The following is a 24,969-nucleotide window of genomic DNA, read 5'->3' on the forward strand; positions in this document are numbered from 1 at the left end:
ATAAAACTGTTATTCAGTGACCGCATAATGTATTTCGAGCCACATAGTCACAATTTCTTTTATGTCAGGTGCATGACAAATTTTTTAGGGCCCGTAATCCCGTGGCCTAAAATAAAAATGTTCTAGGCTCCAGCAGGGAACATTTGAGAATTTCCCTTTGAGACGCATAAAAATGGCCCATGATTAAAATACATATTTTTTTAGGGAATTTTTGTCATTGATCCTCCTCTAGTATGTCATTGTCCATGTTGTGGGACTATTTGTGCACTTTTAGTAAGTATTTGGTGGCTGCAAATATGACCTGAGAGTTTTTTTGTTTGCCTGCCATTAAAGTGAATGGGGCCCGCCGCGATCTTGCAGTCCGCAAACATTTGACCGCTTTTGGGTGACCGCGTTCGCGAATTGCCCCGGCTGTTGTTCGCCTATCACTAATAAGGACACCATCATCTCCCCAATTGACAGAAAAGACAGAAAATCCATAAGCTGCTACTACAACATCTCAGCTAAGTACACAAAAAAGGATTCCAGATTCTTAATAAAGACCATTTTAAAAAATGACTTTAAGCTCCAAATAAGTTTAATACAATAATAAAAAAAATGCCCCCCAAGGTGTATATAGCCTTTAAAGGGACACTGACAGGCCTTATAAACACATTTAGTTATTCCTATGCAGTCATAGGTCTATTAAAGTGTACTTGCACAAAAGGCCACTAGATGGAGCTAAAACAACATGAATACTATCACACTAGATTTACCATACAGATAAATGTGTAAAAGGAGGTATGACAGTTCAATAACCTGTACATAATAGAAAAAATACTGTACATTAGCAAAGTTGCTACTGGTAGTATAATCATCACTAATAATGTTGTTTTAGCAGGGGTCTCTGTGAAGCATCTGATGATTGTACTTTTGCATCTAACAAAGTTTCTTGAATGTTACTGTCGAATACATTTCTAATCTCATATTGACAGCAGCTTGGGACTTTTGAAAATCCCATTGTGTCTTTATTAGACCCAAAACGCCACTGTATATATTGCTGCTCTGCGCAGTTTACAAGATTTTCACTAACTATAGAGTGTGTTTTTAATAATGGATCATTGTACTGAAGAATGTAGATCAGTGCTTGTCTGTCCAGGACCAGTCTCTTAAACATATCCGAGTTTGTAATGCACTCCCCTCTTTTTGATCGGCAGCAAAGCTGATTCTCAAACATGTTTTCCTTGTGGCATTTCAAACATTGACACCATGCAGGAATTTCTGAGGCTGTACTCAAGCCTTTTGTGGTTTCAGGTAATTGTTCTATTCTAATCGCTGCAGAATCATCCATCCATTTAAAGATTTCATTAGAAGAAAATGTTCCTTTCTGAAAAGTATAAAGTATTTAAAAATTGTTAAATAGCAACATAATTTATTCTGTTATTTTTCTATACTGTATGACTATTATTATTTCATGTATATTTCCCAATTCATGTATTTTTTTTTGTCCAATAGGATGAGTTTAAAGAGGACCTTTCACTAGTTTAAAAACTAAAAACTAACTATATCAGTGGGCGGAGCGGCGCCCAGGGGTCCCCCTGAACTTACTAGTAAGTCTGGGCGCCGCTCCGTTCGCCCGGTATAGGCTCCGGTGTCTGCAGCATCCTCTGTTGTACTGGGCGGAGTTTTTGTATTAGGCGTGTCCCTTGCTGCAGCGCTGGCCAATCGCAGCGCACAGCTCATAGCCTGGGACTCCGCTCTGCCCACAGATATAGTTAGTTTTTAGTTTTTAAACTAGTGAAAGGTCCTCTTTAAGCAACAATTAGAAATCAATGCAAAGCATTAGGAACAGTCTATGAATGAACACGTATGCTATTTGGTAAGGGGTTGTCCTATAATAACAACTTGTGTCCTATCCACAGGCTAAGGCCCCATGCACACGGCCGTAGTTTTGGTCCGCATCCGAGCCGCCGTTTTAGCGGCTCGGATGCGGACCCATTCACTTTAATGGGGCCGCAAAAGATGCAGACAGGACTCCGTGTGCTGTCCGCATCCGTTACTCCGTTCCGTGGCCCCGCAAAAAAAATATAACATGTCCTATTCTTTGCGGACAAGAATAGGCATTTATATTTAAGGCTGTCTGTGCTGTTCCGCGAATTGCCATCCGTGTTTTGCGGATCCGTGATTTGTGGACCGCAAAACACACCACGGTCGTGAGCATGAGGCCTAGGTAGTAAGTGTCTGATCACTGAGCATCTCACCTTTAGGACCGCCGCCAATCAGAAGGCTGGGGGTTTGTGTCCCCCCCGCTACTTGAATTAATGACCACACATGTGTGGCTATGCTTTATTCAGAGTCTATGGAACTGCCGAACTAGCACTGTACTAGGCTATCTTCATCAGCCTGAATGGGAGCTGAGCTGCAGTAACTCAGCACAGTCACTACACTTTGAATGGAGCTGTACAAAATGCTAGTTCCAGCATTGGTAGGGGTACCGGGTGCCTGACCAGCAAAGTCATGTGATATTGATGGCTAATCCTGAGGATAGGTTATCAATATGTGTAGCCTGGAAAAATGTAACTGTCAATTCAAATTATTTTTTGCCTTTTTAACGTATAGGGGACATAATTAGAAGTAATCTTCTAAAACAATTTAACTGATTTTATATATAAATATATATTATATAAAAATATTTATTAAATAATTAATAATTAAGGATATCTCCTCTATGTCTCTAGCTTGTCCTGGCAGCTAGTAAGTTAGTAAGCAAGCAAGGGAAATAGAGGCGAGGCGGCCTGTCAGCAATCAGTACTGATAATCAGTCACCGGGGGCAGGCAGTTCCGAGAACAGCCCGATGAAGGCCCCTGGCGGCTGTTCTCGGAACTGCCTGCTCCCGGTGGCCGCATTTGATTTCAGACTGGCTCCCGGCACAGGCACAGGTAAGGGCTTACCTGTGCATCGCCGGACTTGTAAGATGGCAGCCCGCATGTGTTCGCTGGCGAACACTGCGAACTGGCCATCACTGATGATAATATAAGGATTCCTTAACACTGCAGATTTTGTTGCAGAAATTTCTGCTATTGAAAATAAGTTCCATTCATCTGAACGGAGAGGCAAGCTCATGGATTTCTGCAAGCCCCATTCAGATTAATGGAACTGATTTTCAGTTGCAGAAATCTCTGCAACAAAATTCGTAGCATGTGAAGCCACCCTAAGGCTAGGTCTACACAACAACATGTGTCGCACAACAATAAGTCGCAACTACACTGCAACATGTGTCGTATAACCTTTTGTCGCACCAATGTCATGCGACAATTTTTATAATGTTCTATGGTGTCGCACTGCAACATGCTGCGACTGCGACGTGACAGCATGTTGCAGTGCGACACCATAGACTACCATTATAAAAATTGTTGTGCAACAAATATCGTTGTCTAGACCTAGCCTAATAGTCATGGAGACATGGAGAAAGTGTTTCAATGTGACATCGGGACAGGTAAAAATTTTTTTTGTGGGAGGAGAGGCGACCGAAAAACAACAAATTGGCCATTTTGACTTCTTTTCAGTTTTGCTGGTTTCCATATGGGATTAAATTTTTTATATTTTAATAGTATGGGCATTTTTGCACGATACCTATGATGTGCATCTCTTATTTTTATGTTTTGTTTTTGTTTTTCATTTTGGGGAAAGGGGAGTGATTTGAATTCTTATATTTTTTTTATTTATAAAATGTATAAATAAAAATATATATATTTATATATATTTTTTTACACCCATAGGGAACTATAACAAGCAATCATTGGACTGCTTTTCTTATAGACTCCAATACATTAGCATTGGAGTCAATAAGGACTTTACTGTATTTATATGGAGCCCTACCATAGACAGGAGCTCCATAGAAATTACTAATCAGTAGTCTCCTGTCACACACTAACACACCTGGCAGAGGAATTTCCACCCACAGAGAAACAGTTGCAGGTACCAATCCTACAGCGCATGCAAGAAGAGGGCGGTTTGAAGATGTGTTGGTCACTTCGGATACGAGATTGTTCTTGCAGCCAACCCATCAACAGCTGCCCTGCGGATCCAGCCTCAGGGAACGTCTAGCCCGATGTGGATGCTCTGAGAAGAAAGGAACCCCTTCACTACTGAGTGTGCAGGCTTGACCTGTGGCCAGAGCTGGCACAATTTTCCATGGAACTGTTGGCTTGCCCTCGTCCAGTGCAGCGGGAGGGGGGGGGGGGATCGTGACTGATAAGCGCACTCGCTTATCACAGTGACTGCCTAATGTACCTCCAGCCACATAATCACTTATTCTTTTCTGTACGGTTAATGCCTAATGTTTGGGGCCTGTAGTCCACTGGCCTGCAGTAAAATTGATATCAATTGACCGTCTAATATACTGTACCTCCAGCTACATAATCACTTGATCTTTTTTGTACGGTGAATGCCTCGGAGGAATTCAATAACTGTGACGACCACGTGTTATCGAATGCAAACTATTATCATTTGGGGTTTATTCAAGAGCCATGTTTTTAATCCAATTTTATATTTCTAGTTCATATGTATTTGACATGTATTTGTACTGGCTTACAGTACAATTCTTATCCAGCGACCGCCTAATGTACCTCAAGCTACATAATCTTATAATCTTATAAACTTGATCTCTTCTGTCTGTAAATGCCTAATGTTTGAGACCTGTACTCCACTGCCCTGCAGTAAAATTGATATCCAATGACCATCTAATATACCTCCAGCCACATAATTACTTGTTCTTTTCTGTCCCGTGAATGCCTAATGTTTAGGGCCTGTACTCCAGGGGACTACAGTAAAATTTTTATCCATTGACCGCATAATGTACCTCGAGCCACATAATCACAATTTATTTTATGTCAGGTGAAAGCCTAATTTTTAAAGCCCGTACTCCCGTGGCCTAAAATAAAAAAAATCTAGGCTCCAGCATTGCACATTTTTTGAGAATTTCCCTTTAAAAAATGTCCCCTGATTAAGATACATATTTTTTGTAGGAATGTTTGTCATTTATCCCCCTCTAGTATGTCACTGTCCATGTTGTGGGACTATTTGTGCACTTCTACTAAGTATTTGGTGGCTGCAAATATGACCTGAAGGTTTTTCAGGTTCGTCTGCCGTTAAAGTGAATGGGGCCCGCCTCGAACTTGCGGTTCACGAACGTTCCGGCCAATGTTCGCCCATCACTACTTATGGATTCTCCAAAGACAGGATCCGTTGTGTTTATAATTTTCTATTTCTTCTGATGGATCAAAAGAAAGGTAAAATCAAGGTAAAAGTGGTGTCAAGAAGGCCAAACAAGGTCACTAGTGGCCCCAGAACAGTCTGAGGGTGTCAACAGCATGAGGAGTCTGTTTGCTAACTCGGCAGTAGTCATCCCTCTGCCAAATAGTGATAATGCGGCTGTCACTTCGCAAGCAATGCAGTATGCATATGGCCACATTTATGAGCATTTGCTCAAGGACCTGAAGGAGTGGAATTACATCATTCATCCCATAGTCCTGGCGACTGACAAATAAAGTGATCTCCTCAAAGGGCTTGAACGGCAGGTGTCACGCATGAGCTGCCACCAGCTAACATCAAAATTACATAGGGGAGTACTCCTGTAAGCTGCATCATCAAGAAATCATTCACGGCTTTCCTTTGCTCAAATACTCGGTCCAACATGTGGAGGGTGGAGTTTCAATTTAAAGGGTAACTGTCATGTTTTCATCAAAAAATCAGTTAGCATATGTTACTGCTGCTGCAGCATTATGCACTTTAGTTTCTTCACATACCACTGTTTTCCTTGAGTTTTTCCCTTAGTTACAGCTGTTTAAAAATTTACAATATGAGGTCCTGCTCAAGATGGCTCCTCTGCCAGTTCTCTGAGGCCAAAACTGCTTTCCCTCACTTCCCATACACACTTGCTGTAGCCAGCAACTCCCTGCCAGCCAATCAGATTAGATTACTGAGAGACATGCCTCCTTACTCTGAAGCCTAATGCAGGCATGCAGTGTGAAGAACCGCCCCTCTGTCTTCTGTTTAGATTAAGTTGGGAGACAGACAAGCCCTAGTAACAGTCTTTTAAGGGAATAGTGAAAAGGGACAGAGGACATTAATGAAAGCTGTTATTATAAGGTAATTACATATCTTTTGACAATCATTCACAGACTAACTCAGGTATACATACCTAACTCTAATAAACTAGAAATAAAAAATATATGACAGTTACCCTTTAAGGATTCGATTTCTTGACGAAGGACACAGAGCAGTTCCTCCCCAGTGTTCGTCCAGGCTGGCCAGGTGCAGAACAGCATGACATTACCATGCTCTGCATAGGTGTTATGCTGGAGGACCACTCAGAACTGTATGTACAGTGGAGGCTGAGGATAAAGTGGAGACAGAGGAGGACAATGGCGTGGAAATCACAGCATGAGAACCCAGGGGCGGCATTGCCATCACCTGGCTAAGTTGCTGTTTTGCCAGGGTAGGAGCCACATTTACCCAATGGGCTGTAAAGGACATATATTTTCCTGGACCATAGTTACAGCTCCACACGTTGGCGCTGCCATGAATTGTACCAGACAACAACAGGCTCAAGGACTGGCCCACCTTCTGCTGTATGTACGTATGCAGGGCTTTTACAGCTTTTGTAGAGAAGTATTGATTGGTTTGGGACTCTCCACCTTGGCTTGGATGCAGCTATAACTAATATGTCTACCCAATTTGAGAATCAAGGCGTGATAGAATTGCTTATCTATTAAATAAGGTGGACACTCCAATAACAGTAGAACTAGACAGTTTAATCACACCAATTTGAGAATCAAGTTGTAATAAAATTGCTTATCTATTAAAAAAGGTGTACACCCCAATATCAGTAGAACTAGACAGCTTAGTAACCTCAATTTGAGAATCAAGGCCTAATAGTATTGTTGATCTATTAAACAAGGAGGACACAGTTTAATTAGATAGCTCTAGCACATATGAACAAGGGATCAACACAGCAAGAGTGTGGCTAGCAAGGTAGCTGGTAGAGGTGGAGTGACCAGTTAGAGAGGTCATACTAGCCATGGCCAGAACCAGAGGGGGAAAATGTCAAAATCAAATCAGTAACCAGTATCTACAACAGATAAGCAGGGTGAAACCAAGAGAGAAAATCAGCACAGAAATGAAAGGCAGGAGAATAGTCAGAAAACAGTCAATAGCAAACACTAGGAAGATGGTAAAAGAGTAGTTGAATAAATAAGCTGGGTCAATATACATGCATGGGCGGACTGACCATTCAGGCACTCGGGCATGGACCGAGGGCCCGCAGACACCAGGGGGCCCTGTCAGGGCCGTCTGCTGCACTCACATGTAATGGAGTGCTCTGATGGGGCGTGGCATGAAGTACAGTGACCATGCTGGGCCCCGCCAGAGCGCTCCTCAAACATGTATAATATGAGGCAGGGGAGGGTGTGACGCGCACTCACACACCCGGCAGTTCTTGTCACTGCCGGGCTGTTGTTTCCTCAGCGAAGCAGGGAGCGCTCTCCGTTCCCTGCTTCACTGTTGTGAGCGCTCCCCCTCCTGGCCACACATTGCGCTGCTGGCTGTGGGAGGAGCGATGAAGGCCCGGGAATCGGCCTCCAGCACAGCCAGCAGTGCGATGTGAGTGTGGGAGCCCGTCATCAGGAAAAAAGGTAAGTATGTGTTTTTGTTTTGTTTTTATAAAGCTGCAGACTGGGGGCAACAACTACTGTGAGTGGACTGTGGGCATAACTAATTTGAAGGGGCACATATCTTGGCATAACTACTATGCACATATCTGGCTTAAATACTGTGAGGGGGCACATATCTGGCCATAACCACTGTGAGGGGGCACATGTCTGGGCATATCTACTGCGAGAGGCACATAATCTAGCAAAACTGCTGTGAAGAGGCACATAATTTGGCAGAACTACTGTGAGTGGACACATATTCTGGCATAACTACTGTGAGGATAAACAAGAAAAAGACAGTGCCTCATGTGTGGTACCGCCTTATAGATAATACAGTTGTATGGGGCGTATTCCCCATATGTCTACTTTATGTTGGCATCATTTTGGAAATGTCATTTTATTAGGACGTTAGAAGGCTTAGAAGTTTAGAAGCAATTCTTACAATTTTTAAGAAAATTTCCAAAACCCACTTTTTAAGGACCAGTTCAGGTCTGAAGTCACTTAGTGGGGCCCCCATAAATGACCCCATTGTAGAAACTACACCCCTCAAGTTACTCAAAACTGATTTTACAAACTTTGTTAACCCTTTAGGTGTTCCACAAGAATTAAAGGAAAATGGAGATGAAATTTCTAAATTTCACTTTTTGGGCAGATTTTCCATTTTATAATTTTTTTTCTTTAACACATTGAGGGTTAACAGCCAAACAAAACTCAATATTTATTACCCTGATTCCGCGGTTTACATAAACACCCCACATGTGGTCGTAAACTGCTGTACGGGCACACGGCAGGGCGCAGAAGGAAAGGAATGTCATACGGTTTTTGGAAGGCAGATTGTGCTGGATTGGCTTTCTGAACGCCATTTGTTTTTTATTTTTCTGCCGATTGTCTTGTGCAGGGGCTAGTTTTTTGCAGAAAGTGTTGAAGTTTTTATTGGTACCATTTTTGGGTAGATAGGATTTTTTGATCATTCATTATTACACTTTATGGGGCAAGGTGACCCAAAAATTGCCTGTTTTGGAACAGTTTTCATGTATTTATTTTTACAGCTTCATCTGAGGAGTTAGGTCATGTGATTGTTTTATAGAGAAGATCGTTACGGATGTGGCAATACCTAATATGTATACTTTTTCTTATTTATTTAAGTCTTACACAATAATAGCATTTCTGAAACCAAAAAAATTATGTTTTAGTGTCTCTATAGTCTGAGAGCCATAGCTTTTTTATTTTTTGGGCGATTGTCTTAAATAGGGTGTCATTTTTTGTGGGACGAGGTGATGGTTTGATTTGGGGGTCATAAGCCTTTTTGATCACTTGCTGTTGCACTTTTTGTGATGTAAGGTGACAAAAATAGCTTTTTTGGCACTGTGTTTTCATTTTATTTTTATGGTGTTTATCGGACGGGGTCTATCATGTGATATATTTATAGAGCTGACACTCTCTGCTGATGGCGGCGGCTCAGTAATGGAGCCGCCGCCATCACACACAGCAGGGGGATCGGGGGCAGCGCTGGAAAGGGGGGGATCGGGGGCAGCGCTGGAAAGGGGGGGATCGGGGGGGTACCGCCGCCAATATTGAGGGAGCCTGGGGCAGGAGGGGCGGGTGAGAATGAATGCATGGGGCGGGGAGGGGGCGGACCGCATCAGGGCAGCTGCCTCTAGGAGATGAGCTGCAGGCAGACACAAGGGGGGGCTTGGAGGGGCACAGATGGAGGCACAGCCACAGATCGGGGGCACAGATCGGGGGGGGGGGGATTACGAGGACCCTACCTGATTTCAGGCTCTGATCTGCAGAGCGCAGATCAGAGCATGAAACCGGCATTTTTTTCACTGCTGCGATCCGATTGGTTAGTCTGCACAGACTAACCAATCGGATCGATTGTCGGCAAGGGGCCACTCTGATTGGTCCCTTGCCGGCATTACTGCACTGTATGCTGTCCGTGACAGCAGCATGGCAGGGGCAGAAGCTTTAATCCAAGCGCTTTGCAGCACTTGGATTAAAGAGCTGCCAAAACATTTATATACGTGGTAGCTGCACGGGGTATGTGCAGCTATCACGTATATATACGGATTGCGGTCGGGAAGGGGTTAACATTGGGGGTCTGATTGGTGGTCTGACCTGAGGTGTAATGAAAAATATTTTTTTTCTTAATGACCCCCTCTAAAACCTAGGTGCCTCTTATAGGTCTCCTGAACTGCAGAGCGGTGCCCACTTCCAGCCCTGAGCCCAGCTGCTCCCTGCCCAGAGCACGGATCCTGAGCCTGCTGGAGTCTTCAGAACTGTAAGTATTTACAGTAATTCACTGTAAGCTATATTATATATATATTACTTGTTTTATGTGAGTAAGGGTGCTGGGTGGTTGGAGAAGTTGGGGGGGGATGGTAAAGAGAAATTCTGTACCAAGTGTAGGTGGTGTGAGCGGTGCAATATGTTGGATGGGGCTGTGTGTGGGTGTGAGGGTGTGACTTGAGGGTGGGAGGGACACAGGGGCCCCATAATCTCTTATTGCCCGGGGGACATGAGTTGTCAGTCCGCCCCTGTATACATGAATCAACTCACAACATGCACAGAGAAACAAACAAGGGTAATAAATAACAACTGGCATTAAAGGGAATCTGTCACCTATTTTGACCATATAAAACCGTTAACATAGCAATGTGCAATAAAGTACCTTCTTACCTACATGTGTCTTCTTTCTTTTATTTAACTTTTCATCCATTAAAAAGCGATTTTTCTGATATGCAAATTAAGTCTCAAGGTGCCCAGAGGGGCGTTATTACTCTGCTCTAGTGCCCAGTAACGCCCCCCCCCCCCCCCTGCAGTGCCCAGCCCGCCTTTCTTCCAAGCCCTGCACGCCTCCTAAGAAATACATTTCCTCCCATATACTTGCCGTACGGCGCCGCCCCCTCCACTACGTGATTTAATTTATTCACTGCATCGTCTGTGCTCCCTCCTCTCTTTGCCTACGGCGCCGCCCCATCCCCACTACGACATTTAATTTATGGGTTGCTCCTCAGGACGCGCTTAGCAATATTAATGAGGGAGAGAGGACTCATAATATTGCACCACAAGGCATTTCTAGAGAGAGTTTCCTGCATTCCACTCCTTAGTCTTACTATGTCAAGAGATGTGTCACCTTCAGAGTATGGCCCCTTTCACACGAACGATCCGGATTAAGTCCGGATGCGTTCAGGAAAACTCGCACCATTTCGCAAGCAATTGCAGTCAGTTTTGTCTGCGATTGCGTTCAGTGGTTCTGTTTTTTTCGCGCAGGTGAAATGCACATTGATGCTTTTTTTCACAAGTGTGATAAAAAACTTAAGGTTTACAAACAACATCTCTTAGCAGCCATCCGTGAAAATCGCATCCACACTTGCTTGCGGATGCGATGCGTTTCTCAAGACGCCCCATTCATTTCTATTTGGGGCTAGCGTTGCGTGAAAAATGCAGAATATAGAACATGCTGCGATTTTCACGCAACGCACAACTGATGCGTGAAAAACAACGCTCATGTACACAGACCCATTGAAATTAATGGGTCCGGTAGTGCTGGCACAATACGTTCGCGTCACACATTGCACCCACGCGGAAATCACGCTCGTGTGAAAGGGGCCTAATGCTCACATGCTCACTTCACAGTGGTAATGCCTAGATGTGCCCCATTCAAAGTGGTAATGCCTAGATGTGACCCCTTCACAGTGGTAATGCCCAGATGTGCCCTCTTCACAGTGGTAATGCCCAGATGTGCCTCCTTCACAGTGGTAATGCTCACATGCCCCCTTCACAGTGATAATGCCCAGATGTTCCCCCTGCACAGGGGTTATGTCCAGATGTGCCCCTTTCACAGTAGTAATTCTTACATGTGCCCCCTTCACGGAAAAAATGCCCAGATGCGCCCCCTTTACAGTAAAAATGCCCATATGTGCCCCTTTACAGATAAAAATGCCCAGATATTTACCCCTTCACACGTAGTAATGCTCACAATGCACTACTTTCTGGCAAAGCTACCTGGTTCTGGCCCGTGAAATTTATACCATGTCTAGTGTGGCCCTCAAATGAAAAATGGTTGGGCACCACTGGTCTATTAGGATGAGCGACCACAGTAGCGATAGTTGCAATTACATGCACCAATTACCTCAAATGTATGGGGGAAAATGAGTACTACTGCAGTCCCCATACAGATTGATTGTTTATGGGCACCAAATCACTGTTTACACAGAACAATCTGCTGTCCGGAGTTTATGATATTTGGGTGCTGCATCAGCAGTGCTTTCACTAAATGAATTGGCATTTTCTCATGCATTTGGTGATTGGCAGCACTTTTACACAAGCCAATTATTGGGAATGATAATAAGAATATTCGAGTACTTTCCGATAGTTGGACTGTATAAAGGGGCCTGAATGCAGCTCTCATCTCTTATGTTGAGCAGGGAATTATCAGGAACCATTGCCTGCTTAAGTTGGACCATGTAAAGAGGCGTTTAAAGGGTTGGTACTACCGCACTTCCTATACTAATGGTAAGCATGGGACAAAAAGGTTAGGACCTTTGGATATAAAAGGGTGGGGTTAAAAAGAGCCCACATAGACCTAGAACATGCCCTGAGTTTAACCTCTTCACTGCCACTGATGTAATAGTACATACGTGGGGCACAATGGGCATATTGAGCCGCTTGCTCGATTCCCCTCCATACAGTGGGCAGATGCTGGCTGTGTAATACAGCTCACACACTTTGGAGATAACTCAGTTCTTAGTCATTTAACCCCTCAGATGTCACAGTCAATAGCGACCATAGCATATGGGTGGTTAAACAGATGAGGGGAACATCCCATTCTTTGATGCGGCAAAATCTTAAGGTACTGATCGATTGCTATGGCAGCCTAGTGTCTTGCTTTTAGGCCTGCCATAGCAAACTGCCTGTTTATGGAATAAATTAAAAAATTCTAATCACACCCCTTTCCCAGTTTTACATATAAAAAAAAACAATAAAAAATAAACATCATTTCACACAAGTGTATTCAGTACATGAAATACGCTCTGTGTGACAGCAGCTGTTCCTGCCCAATTGAAGCTGCACTAGTTTATACTCCCATAATGCTGTCAGTACAGTTCAGTACAACTCAGTTCAGTCAGGAGAAAACTGTCACTGTCTCTAACGTGATAGGTGTCAGAAGATCTAAAAGTAGCTGCATGTGATGTGATCTGATAGCCTCTTTGGTTTCACTTGTTTTCAGTGTTGTTGCTGGTAATGACCACACCTCTTGTCTCAGGTGTAGCTTAGTGGTCATTCCAACTCCTCTATTTAGTCTGGCTTCACACATCATGCTGTGCGGTTGATAGCTTCAGTTTGGTATTGGAAGTGCTGGTGTGGTCCTCTTCTGAGTCCCTGCTCATCCATTTACTTCAGAAGTTAAGTGTTACTGCCCTTTTATATTTTGTTTTTTCCCCTCTGTCTTTTGTTACTACGCCTCAGGGAGATGCTGGTTCTTTCATTTGAGAAGGAACCTGCCATCTCTAGCCCAGACACTACTCCAGGGCAATTAACGGTTAATTAGATAGATAGAGGCCAACAGCAGCCCCAATGACCATACATCGAATCCCCAGCCTAGTCACTTGTCATTATAATGAGGTAGACATTTTATGAGCACTCTACTCAGTCATTAATGAATTGATCATAATTTGTTATAATTAAAAAGTATGTCTTATCATCTGAAGCAATACATTTTTGTTACAGCAGCCACCAAGAGCAATACACTCACTCTCAATAGTGCTGTGCCTATCTTAACACAATACTAGAAGATGGGCAGTTTTTTTATTTTCAGTGCGAAACTACCTTAGTGAAGCACCACTTCTCCCTTTTTTCTCTTTTATAATAATTTTAGTATTACTTTGTAGGGGAAGTATTTTTTATTTTTTTTTGCCCATAGTACAATGCTCGCGACAAGGCACTGGTTACAAAGCAAATAAAATAGTGTAGGGTCCCTTTTAATATTACTAGGACTCTTGCGTATAGTTGTTTGCAATGTACTTAATTGTAGAAAGAACATACCTTTATTTGATGACCCTTTGTTTCTTGTAAACTTTTACTCAGCTTTGTATCCACCATGATAATATCATTTTGATCCACAAAGGACACAAACTTGAGATCCAGACATGACTAAAAACAAAAGTAAGTTTATCATGCAGTTAAAATTTATTGTGCAAGCACTAGGGACCAAATGCAAAATCTGTAATGGGGTCCCCAACTATAATGCATCATTTATGGGACTAGTCTCCAGAGGCTACTTTCACGTATGCATTAAAGCTATCCATCAGGCTGTTCTGGCATAGGAAAAACCTGCCAGAGTTCACTGTATCCGGCCGTAGCCAGATAGGATGAGCACCGCCAGACCCCAATGACTGTATTGGGACCTGGCGATTATGTAGTCAGTTACCGGCATGAGTGCTGGGATTCAGCAGAACAAAAACTAGTGCTTGCACTAGTGTTTGTTGGGCCAAATCCCGGCACTCATTACAAAAACCAGCTGGAACCCCACTGGGTCCCATTATAGTCAATGGGTTCTGGCGATGAACAGAAGTATTGGGCTATGCATATGTTAAACTAGCCTTAAATGAGGCAGAGCGACCTTCAGTAAAACTGCAACCTCTACATCATAGATAGTTCCATTCTTGTGTATAAAACATAACCCACTTCAGGTATTTAAGGTAATTATGGCTAATCACCAGCATACTGGAGATTTGGCTTTAAAACTGCAGATGTCGATTTCTTTCTGCTCCTGGTACAGACTGCTGTGAGTAACATACTGCTGTGGTAGGCTCAGCTCTCATAGGATACCTTTGTTTAGTTAGTGGCCAGATGGAATTCTGGAACTGAAAAGTAAATAAAACTGGTTGCAGCCAGTTGCACACATTGGGCTGGTGTGACCTGTGTTCCTGATGTGCCAGAAAGTGCCTAATCCAGGAGACAGCGGTCCAGGAGCTAATCCCTTTAAATACACGGTCGAGTGATATTATGACCAGCTAATATCCAGAGTATCCTCCGTGTGCAGCATGGACAGCAACTAGACAGTCTGGGAGTGACTCAATAAGGTCTTAGTAGGTTGTCACATGTATCTGGAGCCATGAGGACTGCATACAGCTGCAGGAGGGTGTTTAGGGGAGGATCCATAGAGCAAACACAATGATCAAGGTTGTCCCACAGATGCTCAATTGAAATCTAGGGAATTAGGGGGCCAGGGTAGTAATGGAAGTCTTGTCATGCTCTTTCAACCAATGTTGAACATTTCTAGTCGTGTGACATGTCGCGTTGTCTTGTTGGCAGATCCCATCCACCACCAGGGAAAACAATCAGTATGTAGGTGTGTACGTAATCTGCAAGGATGGATTCATACCCAAATATGTTGAGAGTGCCTTGAATGAAGAAGAAAACATGACTTATTGGGAACACCAACCATTTGCAATCAGCAGAGGTATATTCCGATACAGCCATGAACATTGAAGCATTTTATTCCAATGCAATTTTGTTAGCAGAGATGCAGTCACCATCCATCTGTCCCGGAGCACCATACTCAGTAGGATTTGTTAAACAGTTTTAGACACATGTCTGGTAACCCACTGGTTTATTTTGGCTATGAGCTGCTACACTGTAGTGTGTTAGTCTGCCCTCACACACCTTCCTAGCTGACGTTCACCTCTCACATCGATGGCACGTGGTACTCCACAGTTTCCATGACGCTTATTCGCAATGGTGCCATTTATCCACTCACTATACATTTTCCCAAAGCAGCAGGCAAACAGTTCAAAAACTGCACAGTTTCAGAAATACTGCCACCCTTGGCCCAAAAGCCAATAATCAGCCCTTCTTGCAACTCTGATAAATCACCCCTTTTACCTATGACAGCAACAAAAGATATGTTTGCAAACACATCTAATATACCCACCAATCCAGCTCATGACATGTGACTTTCTTCAAGATCTACATGCTGCCGACATCGAATTTAGAAAATGGTCATAATAATGTCACTCTACTGTGTAGATATATACAGTGGGATGCGAAAGTTTGGGCAACCTTGTTAATCGTCATGATTTTCCTGTATAAATCGTTGGTTGTTACGATAAAAATTGTCAGTTAAATATATCATATAGGAGACACACACAGTGATATTTGAGAAGTGAAATGTAGTTTATTGGATTTACAGAAAGTGTGCTATAATTGTTTAAACATAATTAGGCAGGTGCATAAATTTGGGCACTGCTGTCATTTTTTTGATTCCAAAACCTTTAGAATTAATTATTGGAACTCAAATTGGCTTGGTAAGCTCAATGACCCCTGACCTACATACACAGGTGAATCCAATTATGAGAAAGAGTATTTAAGGGGGTCAATTGTAAGTTTCCCTCCTCTTTTAATTTTCTCTGAAGAGTAGCAACATGGTGGTCTCAAAACAACTCTCAAATGACCTGAAGACAAAGAATGTTCACCATCATGGTTTAGGGGAAGGATACAGAAAGCTGTCTCAGAGATTTCAGCTGTCTGTTTCCACAGTTAGGAACAGATTGAGGAAATGGAAGACCACAGGCTCAGTTCAAGTTAAGGCTCGAAGTGGCAGACCAAGAAAAATCTCGGATAGACAGAAGCGACGAATGGTGAGAACAGTCAGAGTCAACCCACAGACCAGCACCAAAGACCTACAACATCATCTTGCTGCAGATGGAGTCACTGTGCATCGTTCAACCATTCGGCACACTTTACACAAGGAGATGTTGTATGCGAGAGTGATGCAGAGAAAGCCCACAGCACAAAAAGTGCCGCTTGAGGTGTGCTAAAGCACATTTGGACAAGCCAGCTTCATTTTGGAATAAGGTGCTGTGGACTAATGAAATTAAAATTGAGTTATTTGGCCATAACAAGGGGAATTATGCATGGAGGAAAAAGAACACAGCATTCCAAGAAAAACACCTGCTACCTACAGTAAAATATGGTGGTGGTTCCATTATGCTGTGGGGCTGTGTGGCCAGTGCAGGGACTGGGAATCTTGTCAAAGTTGAGGGACGCATGTATTCCACTCAGTACCAGCAGATTCTGGAGACCAATGTCCAGGAATCAGTGACAAAGCTGAAGCTGCGTCGGGGCTGGATCTTTCAACAAGACAACGACCCTAAACACTGCTCAAAATCCACTAAGGCATTTATGCAGAGGAACAAGTACAACGTTATGGAATGGCCATCTCAGTCCCCAGACCTGAATATAATTGAAAATCTGTGGTGTGAGTTAAAGAGAGCTGTCCATGCTCGGAAGCCATCAAACCTGAATGAACTAAAGATGTTTTGTAAAGAGAAGTGGTCCAAAATACCTTCAACCAGAATCCAGACTCTCATTGGAACCTACAGGAAGCATTTAGAGGCTATTATTTCTGCAAAAGGAGGATCTACTAAATATTGATTTCATTTCTTTTTTGTGGTGCCCACATTTATGCACCTGCCTAATTTTGTTTAAACAATTATAGCACGCTTTCTGTAAATCCAATAAACTTCATTTCACTTCTCAAATATCACTGTGTGTGTCTCCTATATGATATATTTAACTGACATTTTTTATCGTAACAACCAACGATTTATACAGGAAAATCATGACGATTAACAAGGTTGCCCAAACTTTCGCATCCCACTGTACATACAGTACAGACCAAAAGTTTGGACACACCTTCTCATTCCAAGAGTTTTCTTTATTTTCATGACTATCAAAATTGTAGATTCACACTCAAGGCATCAAAACTATGAATTAACACATGTGGAATTATATACATAACAAAAAAGTGTGAAACAACTGAAAATATGTCATATTCTAGGTTCTTCAAAGTAGCCACCTTTTGCTTTGATTACTGCTTTGCACACTCTTGGCATTCTCTTGATGGGATTCAAGAGGTAGTCACCTGAAATGGTTTTCACTTCACAGGTGTGCCCTGTCAGGATTAATAAGTAGGATTTCTTGCCTTATAAATGGGGTTGGGACCATCAGTTGCATTGTGGAGAAGTCAGGTGGATACACAGCTGATAGTCCTACTGAATAGACTGTTAAAATTTGTATTATGGCAAGAAAAAAGTAGCTAAGTATAGAAAAACGAGTGGCCATCATTACTTTAAGAAATGAAGGTCAGTCAGTCCGAAAAATTGGGAAAACTTTGAAAGTGTCCCCAAGTGCAGTCACACAAACCATCAAGCGCTACAAAGAAACTGGCTCACATGCGGACCGCCCCAGGAAAGGAAGACCAAGAGTCACCTCTGCTGCGGAGGATAAGTTCATCCGAGTCACCAGCCTCCGAAATCGCAGGTTAACAGCAGCTCAAATTAGAGACCAGGTCAATGCCACACAGAGTTCTAGCAGCAGACACATCTCTAGAACAACTGTTAAGAGGAGACTGTGTGAATCAGCCCTTCATGGTAGAATATCTGCTAGGAAACCACTGCTAAGGACAGGCAAGAAGCAGAAGAGACTTGTTTGGGCTAAAGAACACAAGGAATGGACATTAGACCAGTGGAAATCTGTGCTTTGGTCTGATGAGTCCAAATTTGAGATCTTTGGTTCCAACCACCATGTCTTTGTGCGACGCAGAAAAGGTGAACGGATGGACTCTACGTGCCTGGTTCCCACCGTGAAGCATGGAGGAGGAGGTGTGATGGTGTGGGGGTGCTTTGCTGGTGACACTGTTGGGGATTTATTCAAAATTGAAGGCATACTGAACCAGCATGACTATCACAGCATCTTGCAGCGGCATGCTATTCCATTTGCGTTTAGTTGGACCATCATTTATTTTTCAACAGGACAATGACCCCAAACACACCTCCAGGCTGTGTAAGGGCTATTTGACCATGAAGGAGAGTGATGGGGTGCTGCGCCAGATGACCTGGCCTCCATAGTCACCGGACCTGAACCCAATCGAGATGTTTTGGAGTGAGCTGGACCGCAGAGTGAAGGCAAAAGGGCCAACAAGTGCTAAGCATCTCTGGGAACTCCTTCAAGACTGTTGGAAGACCATTTCAGGTGACTACCTCTTGAAGCTCATCAAGAGAATGCCAAGAGTGTGCAAAGCAGTAATCAAAGCAAAAGGTGGCTACTTTGAAGAACCTAGAATATGACATATTATCAGTTGTTTCACACTTTTTTGTTATGTATATAATTCCACATGTGTTAATTCATAGTTTTGATGCCTTCAGTGTGAATCTACAATTTTCATAGTCATGAAAATAAAGAAAACTCTTTGAATGAGAAGGTGTGTCTAAACTTTTGGTCTGTACTGTGTATATATATATATATATATATGCACACACACACACACATTATTGTAAGAAAAAAGCGTAATGTAGTCTACCTGCCATAGGCATCTAGATCTGTAACTAGACGCGCTTTGCCGGCCCGCGCATGCGCAGTTCGGGCCGGCATTTCGTCAAGGGGGGTCGCGTCATCAGCTTGCCAGCCAATGATCGCGGCTGGCAAGCTGATGATTTTAAAAAATCCAATGAGAAGCCAGATAACAGATCATATTAGTAAATATGATCTGTTATATGGCTGCCCTGCTCCTCTGCTGGTCCTTTTCGTCGGTTGGATCCAGCAGAGGAGCAGGCTTCACAGTGAGTAGCACCAACACTACATACTTAGCCCCAGATCACCCCCTGCACCCCAATTAACCCTTTGATCACCCCTTTGATCGCCCCTGTCAATCACTAGTGAAAGGAAAAAAGTGATCAGTGCAAACTGTCACATTTTTTTTTCACTGGTATTGACCGTTAGGTTTTAGGATAGTTTTGGCCCCTTGGTTAGATAGTTTAGGGATCGGTTAGCGCCCAGCCCACCGCACCGCAGTCACTGATTCGCTGATTAGCGTATCGCTAATCAGCATTTGTACTTTTATAGTATCTGGAAGTGATCAAAACTGATCACGGTCAGACCTATAATTGTATTAGTGTCACTTTAGTTCTCCCTCCACCCAAAACGCAGTGTTTGCCCGATCAGGCCTGATTGGTCGCCCACACGTGCGTTCGCCCACACCCGCCCCACCACAGTGACCCCAAAAATATTTTTTTTGATCACTGCACATTCACTTTACACGCGCTGCGGCGATAAAAAAATCAGTTTTGGTATTTTTTATCAACCGCAGCGGCCTCCGGTACTTCGCTAGCCTCCCCTTTGTAAGACAGGCTTGCTTTTTTTCTTGGGTAGTCTCAGGGAATACCCCTAAATTTAGTTGCCCAAATGTCAAACAGGGGGTATTCTTCTGAAGAGGCCTACAGGCTTCTGACCCAGTCGGATGAGGAATGGGAACCCTCATCTGATGAATCTAGCGGGTCAGAATACGAACCTGTAGAAAGCAGTGGCTCTCTGACCTGACCCAAAGTTCGGACGAGGAGGCTGAGGTCCCTGATAGCACCAGGCGTACCCGGCCCCGTGTCGCTAGACCACGGGTTGCGCAGAATCCGCTTCAAGAGCAGCAGAGTGGGGCTGCTGCTGTCGGATTACGTGGTGAGGCATACACCAGCAGCGCAGCCCTCCCTGGACCTAGTACCAGCACTGCCGTACAACCTGGTGAAGTGGCGAGCACCAGAAGGGCAGTTGAAGCTGGTACGGTGGCACGAGCAGTAGTGACCCCGTCGCAGCCACCGCAAAGACGTGCCCGTAGAGCCCCTAGAATCCCTGAGGTGCTGTCAAACCCTGATTGGCAGTCCCCAACTTCAGCCGCACCTGTAGTTTTCCCTTTCACTGCCCAGTCTGGAGTTCGGGTTGAGACAGCTCAGATCGGTTCGGCCCTGGGATTTTTTGAGCTGTTCTTGACTGCGGAGCTCTTAGACATAGTTGTGGCCGAAACAAACAGGTATGCCACACAATTTATAACCGCCAACCCGGGAAGCTATTATGCCCAGCCTTTCCGGTGGAAACCAGTCCAAGTTTCCGAAATTAAAACTTTTCTGGGCCTTCTCCTCAACATGGGTCTAACTAAAAAGCATGAATTGCGGTCATATTGGTCCACGAACCCAATTCATCACATGCCCATGTTCTCTGCTGCTATGTCCAGGGCACGTTTTGAGGCCATCCTGCGTTTCCTGCACTTTAGCGACAACACCGCCTCCCGTCCCAGAGACCACCCTGCTTTTGACCGGCTCCACAAAATTCGGCCCCTCATAAACCATTTCAACCTGAAATTTGCAGATTTGTATACCCCAGAGCAAAACATCTGCGTAGACGAGTCCCTGATACATTTTACCGGGCGCCTTGTCTTCAAACAATACATCCCAAGCAAGCGCGCCCGGTATGGGGTCAAATTGTATAAGATCTGTGAAAGGGCCACAGGCTGAGGGAAAAGATCAGACCCTGGAGCCGGTCGGTTGCCCTGACTAACTGGGGAGCAGTGGGAAGACAGTCTGGGACTTGGTGTCACCCTTATTCGGCAAGGGGTACCATCTTTATGTGGACAATTTCTACACAAGTGTGGCCCTCTTTAGGCATTTGTTTCTAGAACGGATTGGCGCCTGTGGCACCGCGCGAACTAGTCGCGCAGGCTTCCCCCAACGGCTCGTTACCACCAGTCTTGCAAGGGGGCAGAGGGCCGCACTGTGTAACGAAGAACTGCTCGCGGTGAAATGGAGAGACAAGCATGACGTTTACATGCTCTCCTCCATTCACGCAGACACGACAATACAAATTGAGCGAGCAACCCGTGTCATTGAAAAGCCCCTCTCAGTCCACGACTATAACCTTCACATGGGAGGGGTGGACTTCAATGACCAGATGTTGTCTCCGTATTTAGTTTCCCACAGAACCAGACGCTGGTATAAGAAGGTGTCTGTATATTTAATTCAATTGGCTCTGTATAATAGTTTTGTTCTCTACAGTAAGGCTGGGAGAACTGGATCCTTCCTCAAATTTCAGGAAGAGATCATCGAGAACCTCCTGTACCCAGGAGGTTCCGTGGCCCCATCCACCAGTGTAGTTAGCAGTCTACACGAGCGACATTTCCCCAATGTCATTCCTGGTACCTCAACCCAACCGTCACCCCGAAAAAGATGTTGTGTCTGTAGCAGGAGTAGAATAAGGCGTGACACCCGCTATTTCTGTCCTGACTGTCCTGACCACCCTGCCCTATGCTTTGGAGAGTGTTTCCGGAAGTACCACACACAGGTGCACCTAGCATAGGGATCATCTCACCAGGACAGGCACACAGGGCTATTAGGGCCCATTCACTCACAGCTGCTGCAAACCTCTCCTTTCACCTGGGACAAAGTGCATAACGCACTTCGCCACATCTTTGGGCGATTTGCGCTTTGCACATTGACAGAGGTTTGTTCTATAAAAAGTGTCACACATGTTGTATCGCCGTACTCAGGAGAAGCTGGGGAATGTGTTTTGGGGTGTCATTTTACATATACCCATGCTGGGTGAGATAAATATCTTGGTCAAATGCCAACTTTGTATAAAAAAATTGGAAAAGTTGTCTTTTGCCAAGATATTTCTCTCACCCAGCATGGGTATATGTAAAATGACACCCCAAAACACATTCCCCAACTTCTCCTGAGTACGGCGATACCAGATGTGTGAAACTTTTTTGCAGGCTAGGTGGGCAAAGGGACCCACATTCCAAAGTGCACCTTTCGGATTTCACCGGTCATTTTTTTACAGATTTTGATTGCAAAGTACTTCTCACACATTTGGGCCCCTAAATTGCCAGGGCAGTATAACTACGCCACAAGTGACCCCATTTTGGAAAGAAGACACCCCAAGGTATTCCGTGAGGGGCATGGCGAGTTCTTAGAATTTTTTATTTTTTGTCGCAAGTTAGTGGAATATGAGACTTTGTAAGGAAAAAATAAAAAAAATAAAAATCATCATTTTCCGCTAACTTGTGACAAAAAATAAAAAATTCTAGGAACTCACCGTGCCCCTCACGGACTAACTTGGGGTGTCTTCTTTCCAAAATGGGGTCACTTGTGGCGTAGTTATACTGCCCTGGCAGTTTAGGGGCCCAAATGTGTGAGAAGTACTTTGCAATCAAAATGTGTAAAAAATGGCCTGCAAAATCCGAAAGGTGCACTTTGGAATATGTGCCTCTTTGCCCACCTTGGCTGCAAAAAAGTGTCACACATCTGGTATCGCCGTACTCAGGAGAAGTTGGGGAATGTGTTTTGGGGTGTCATTTTACATATAACCATGCTGGGTGAGAGAAATATCTTGGCAAAAGACAACTTTTCCAATTTTTTTTATACAAAGTTGGCATTTGACCAAGATATTTATCTCACCCAGCATGGGTGTGACCCCATTTTGAAAAGAAGACACCCCAAGGTATTCCGTGAGGGGCATGGCGAGTTCCTAGAATTTTTTATTTTTTGTCGCAAGTTAGTGGAATATGAGACTTTGTAAGAAAAAATAAATAAATAAAAAAATCATTTTCCGCTAACTTGTGACAAAAAATAAAAAGTTCTATGAACTCACTATGCCCATCAGCGAATACCTTAGGGTGTCTACTTTCCGAAATGGGGTCATTTGTGGGATTATTCTACTGTTTGGGCATTGTAGAACCTCAGGAAACATGACAGGTGCTCAGAAAGTCAGAGCTGCTTCAAAAAGCGGAAATTCACATTTTTGTACCATAGTTTGTAAATGCTATAACTTTTACCCAAACCATTTTTTTTTTGCCCAAACATTTTTTTTTTATCAAAGACATGTAGAACAATAAATTTAGCGAAAAATTTATAAATGGATGTCGTTTTTTTGCAAAATTTTACAGCTGAAAGTGAAAAATGTCATTTTTTTGCAAAAAAATCGTTACATTTTGATTAATAACAAAAAAATGTAAAAATGTCAGCAGCAATGAAATACCACCAAATGAAAGCTCAATTAGTGATAAGAAAACGAGGTAAAATTCATTTGGGTGGTAAGTTGCATGACCGAGCAATAAACGGTGAAAGTAGTGTAGTGCAGAAGTGTAAAAAGTGGCCTGGTCATTAAGGGGGTTTTAGCTAGCGGGGTTGAAGTGGTTAAAGGGGTTCTCTGGGAATTCATAAAATAAAATTACTGAAACTACTTAAATATTACTTTATTATATATACATTCCTAAGTACATTTCATTAGTTATAATGGCTCGTTTTCGAGACACAGCTGAAGTACAGAGGACAGATAGTGGTAATGTGTTGCTGTAGTGTAGGGCTGTGATAATGTAGCCGACTGCACACAAGTCCTTCACTGTCTCCTCATGCAGGGGCGTACATAGTAATCATGGGGCCCCATAGCAAAACTCTGAATTGGGCCCCCCTCCCAAAGGGTTAAAATGGCAGAACTGGATCTAGTTCACACCTGTCAGTTTGAGCAATATATCAGCTATATAGCTGACACCAAAAGGTGATCACTGTGCGATACATCTACAGAGCAGGAAACGGGTAAAGTAGAACTGGCTTAGTCAGTGTGATAAATATAAATATATATATATAGAGAGAGAGAGAGATCTCATTCTTTCTCTATCTATAAAAATATATATAGAGGGTTCAGTCTCTGTCTCTTATTGCACTATTAGGTTTCCTGCACACAAACGTGTGCTTCCCGTTGCTGTATTGAGGACCGAATTTGCGGATCCACAATACACGGGCGCCGTTCCGTGGCCACTCACTTCAATGGGTCTGCAAATCCAGACATGCGGAATGGTGCGGAACAGAAGCACGGAACGGAACCCTACTGGGGAGCACTACGGAGTCCTTCCATTGGGTTTTGTACCGTATCTCCGTTCCGCAAAAAGATAGAACATGTCCTATGTTTTTGCGGAACGGCCGGATCACGGACCCATTAAAGTGAATTGGTCCGCGATCCGCTGCGGCTGCCTCGCGGACTGCAGCACGACCAGGGGGCGCACACGTTCGTGTGCAGGAGGCCTTAGAAATACGCTATTTGTAATAGGGCAATGAGGGGCAAAGACTGAATTCCCAGAATTTCAATCATGTGTCTGTGAGTGGTAGAAAGCATATGTAGGCTCCTGTGTAGTCAGTAAGCAGTGTGTGTGTGTGTATATATATATATATATATATATATATATATACACACACACAGTATATAAACACACACACAGTATATAAACACACACCAAGCACTCCTACTAATAATCCTGTCCCTGCTACACATATATGACTCAGCCAGCAGACACAGCAGTCACCTATGATTATTGTAGTGAGCTCACTGTCTGCTGGGTCTGTACCAGCTTAGTTTGGTCCCTGGAAGAGTGAATCCCTACCTCTGCAGGTCACT

General features: G+C 43.7%; 1 protein-coding gene across 3 annotated transcripts in view; it reads right to left on the reverse strand.

Moving 5' to 3' along the window:
- Positions 1-241: 241 nt before the first annotated feature.
- P2RX7 (purinergic receptor P2X 7) overlaps positions 242-24,969 on the reverse strand; it is a 173,979-nt gene continuing 149,251 nt past the window's right edge. For all 3 annotated transcript variants that reach the window (XM_044275759.1, XM_044275758.1, XM_044275757.1), the window contains 2 exons: positions 13,741-13,848; positions 242-1,366 (listed from right to left, as the gene is read on the reverse strand). In XM_044275759.1, coding sequence (XP_044131694.1) covers positions 860-1,366; positions 13,741-13,848 — 615 coding nt within the window. In that variant the 3' untranslated portion in view covers positions 242-859. The remainder of the gene's footprint in view (positions 1,367-13,740; positions 13,849-24,969) is intronic.

The sequence above is a fragment of the Bufo gargarizans genome, chromosome 1 (genome assembly GCF_014858855.1).
Source record: "Bufo gargarizans isolate SCDJY-AF-19 chromosome 1, ASM1485885v1, whole genome shotgun sequence".
In the NCBI taxonomy this organism is placed as follows: Eukaryota; Metazoa; Chordata; class Amphibia; order Anura; family Bufonidae; genus Bufo; species Bufo gargarizans.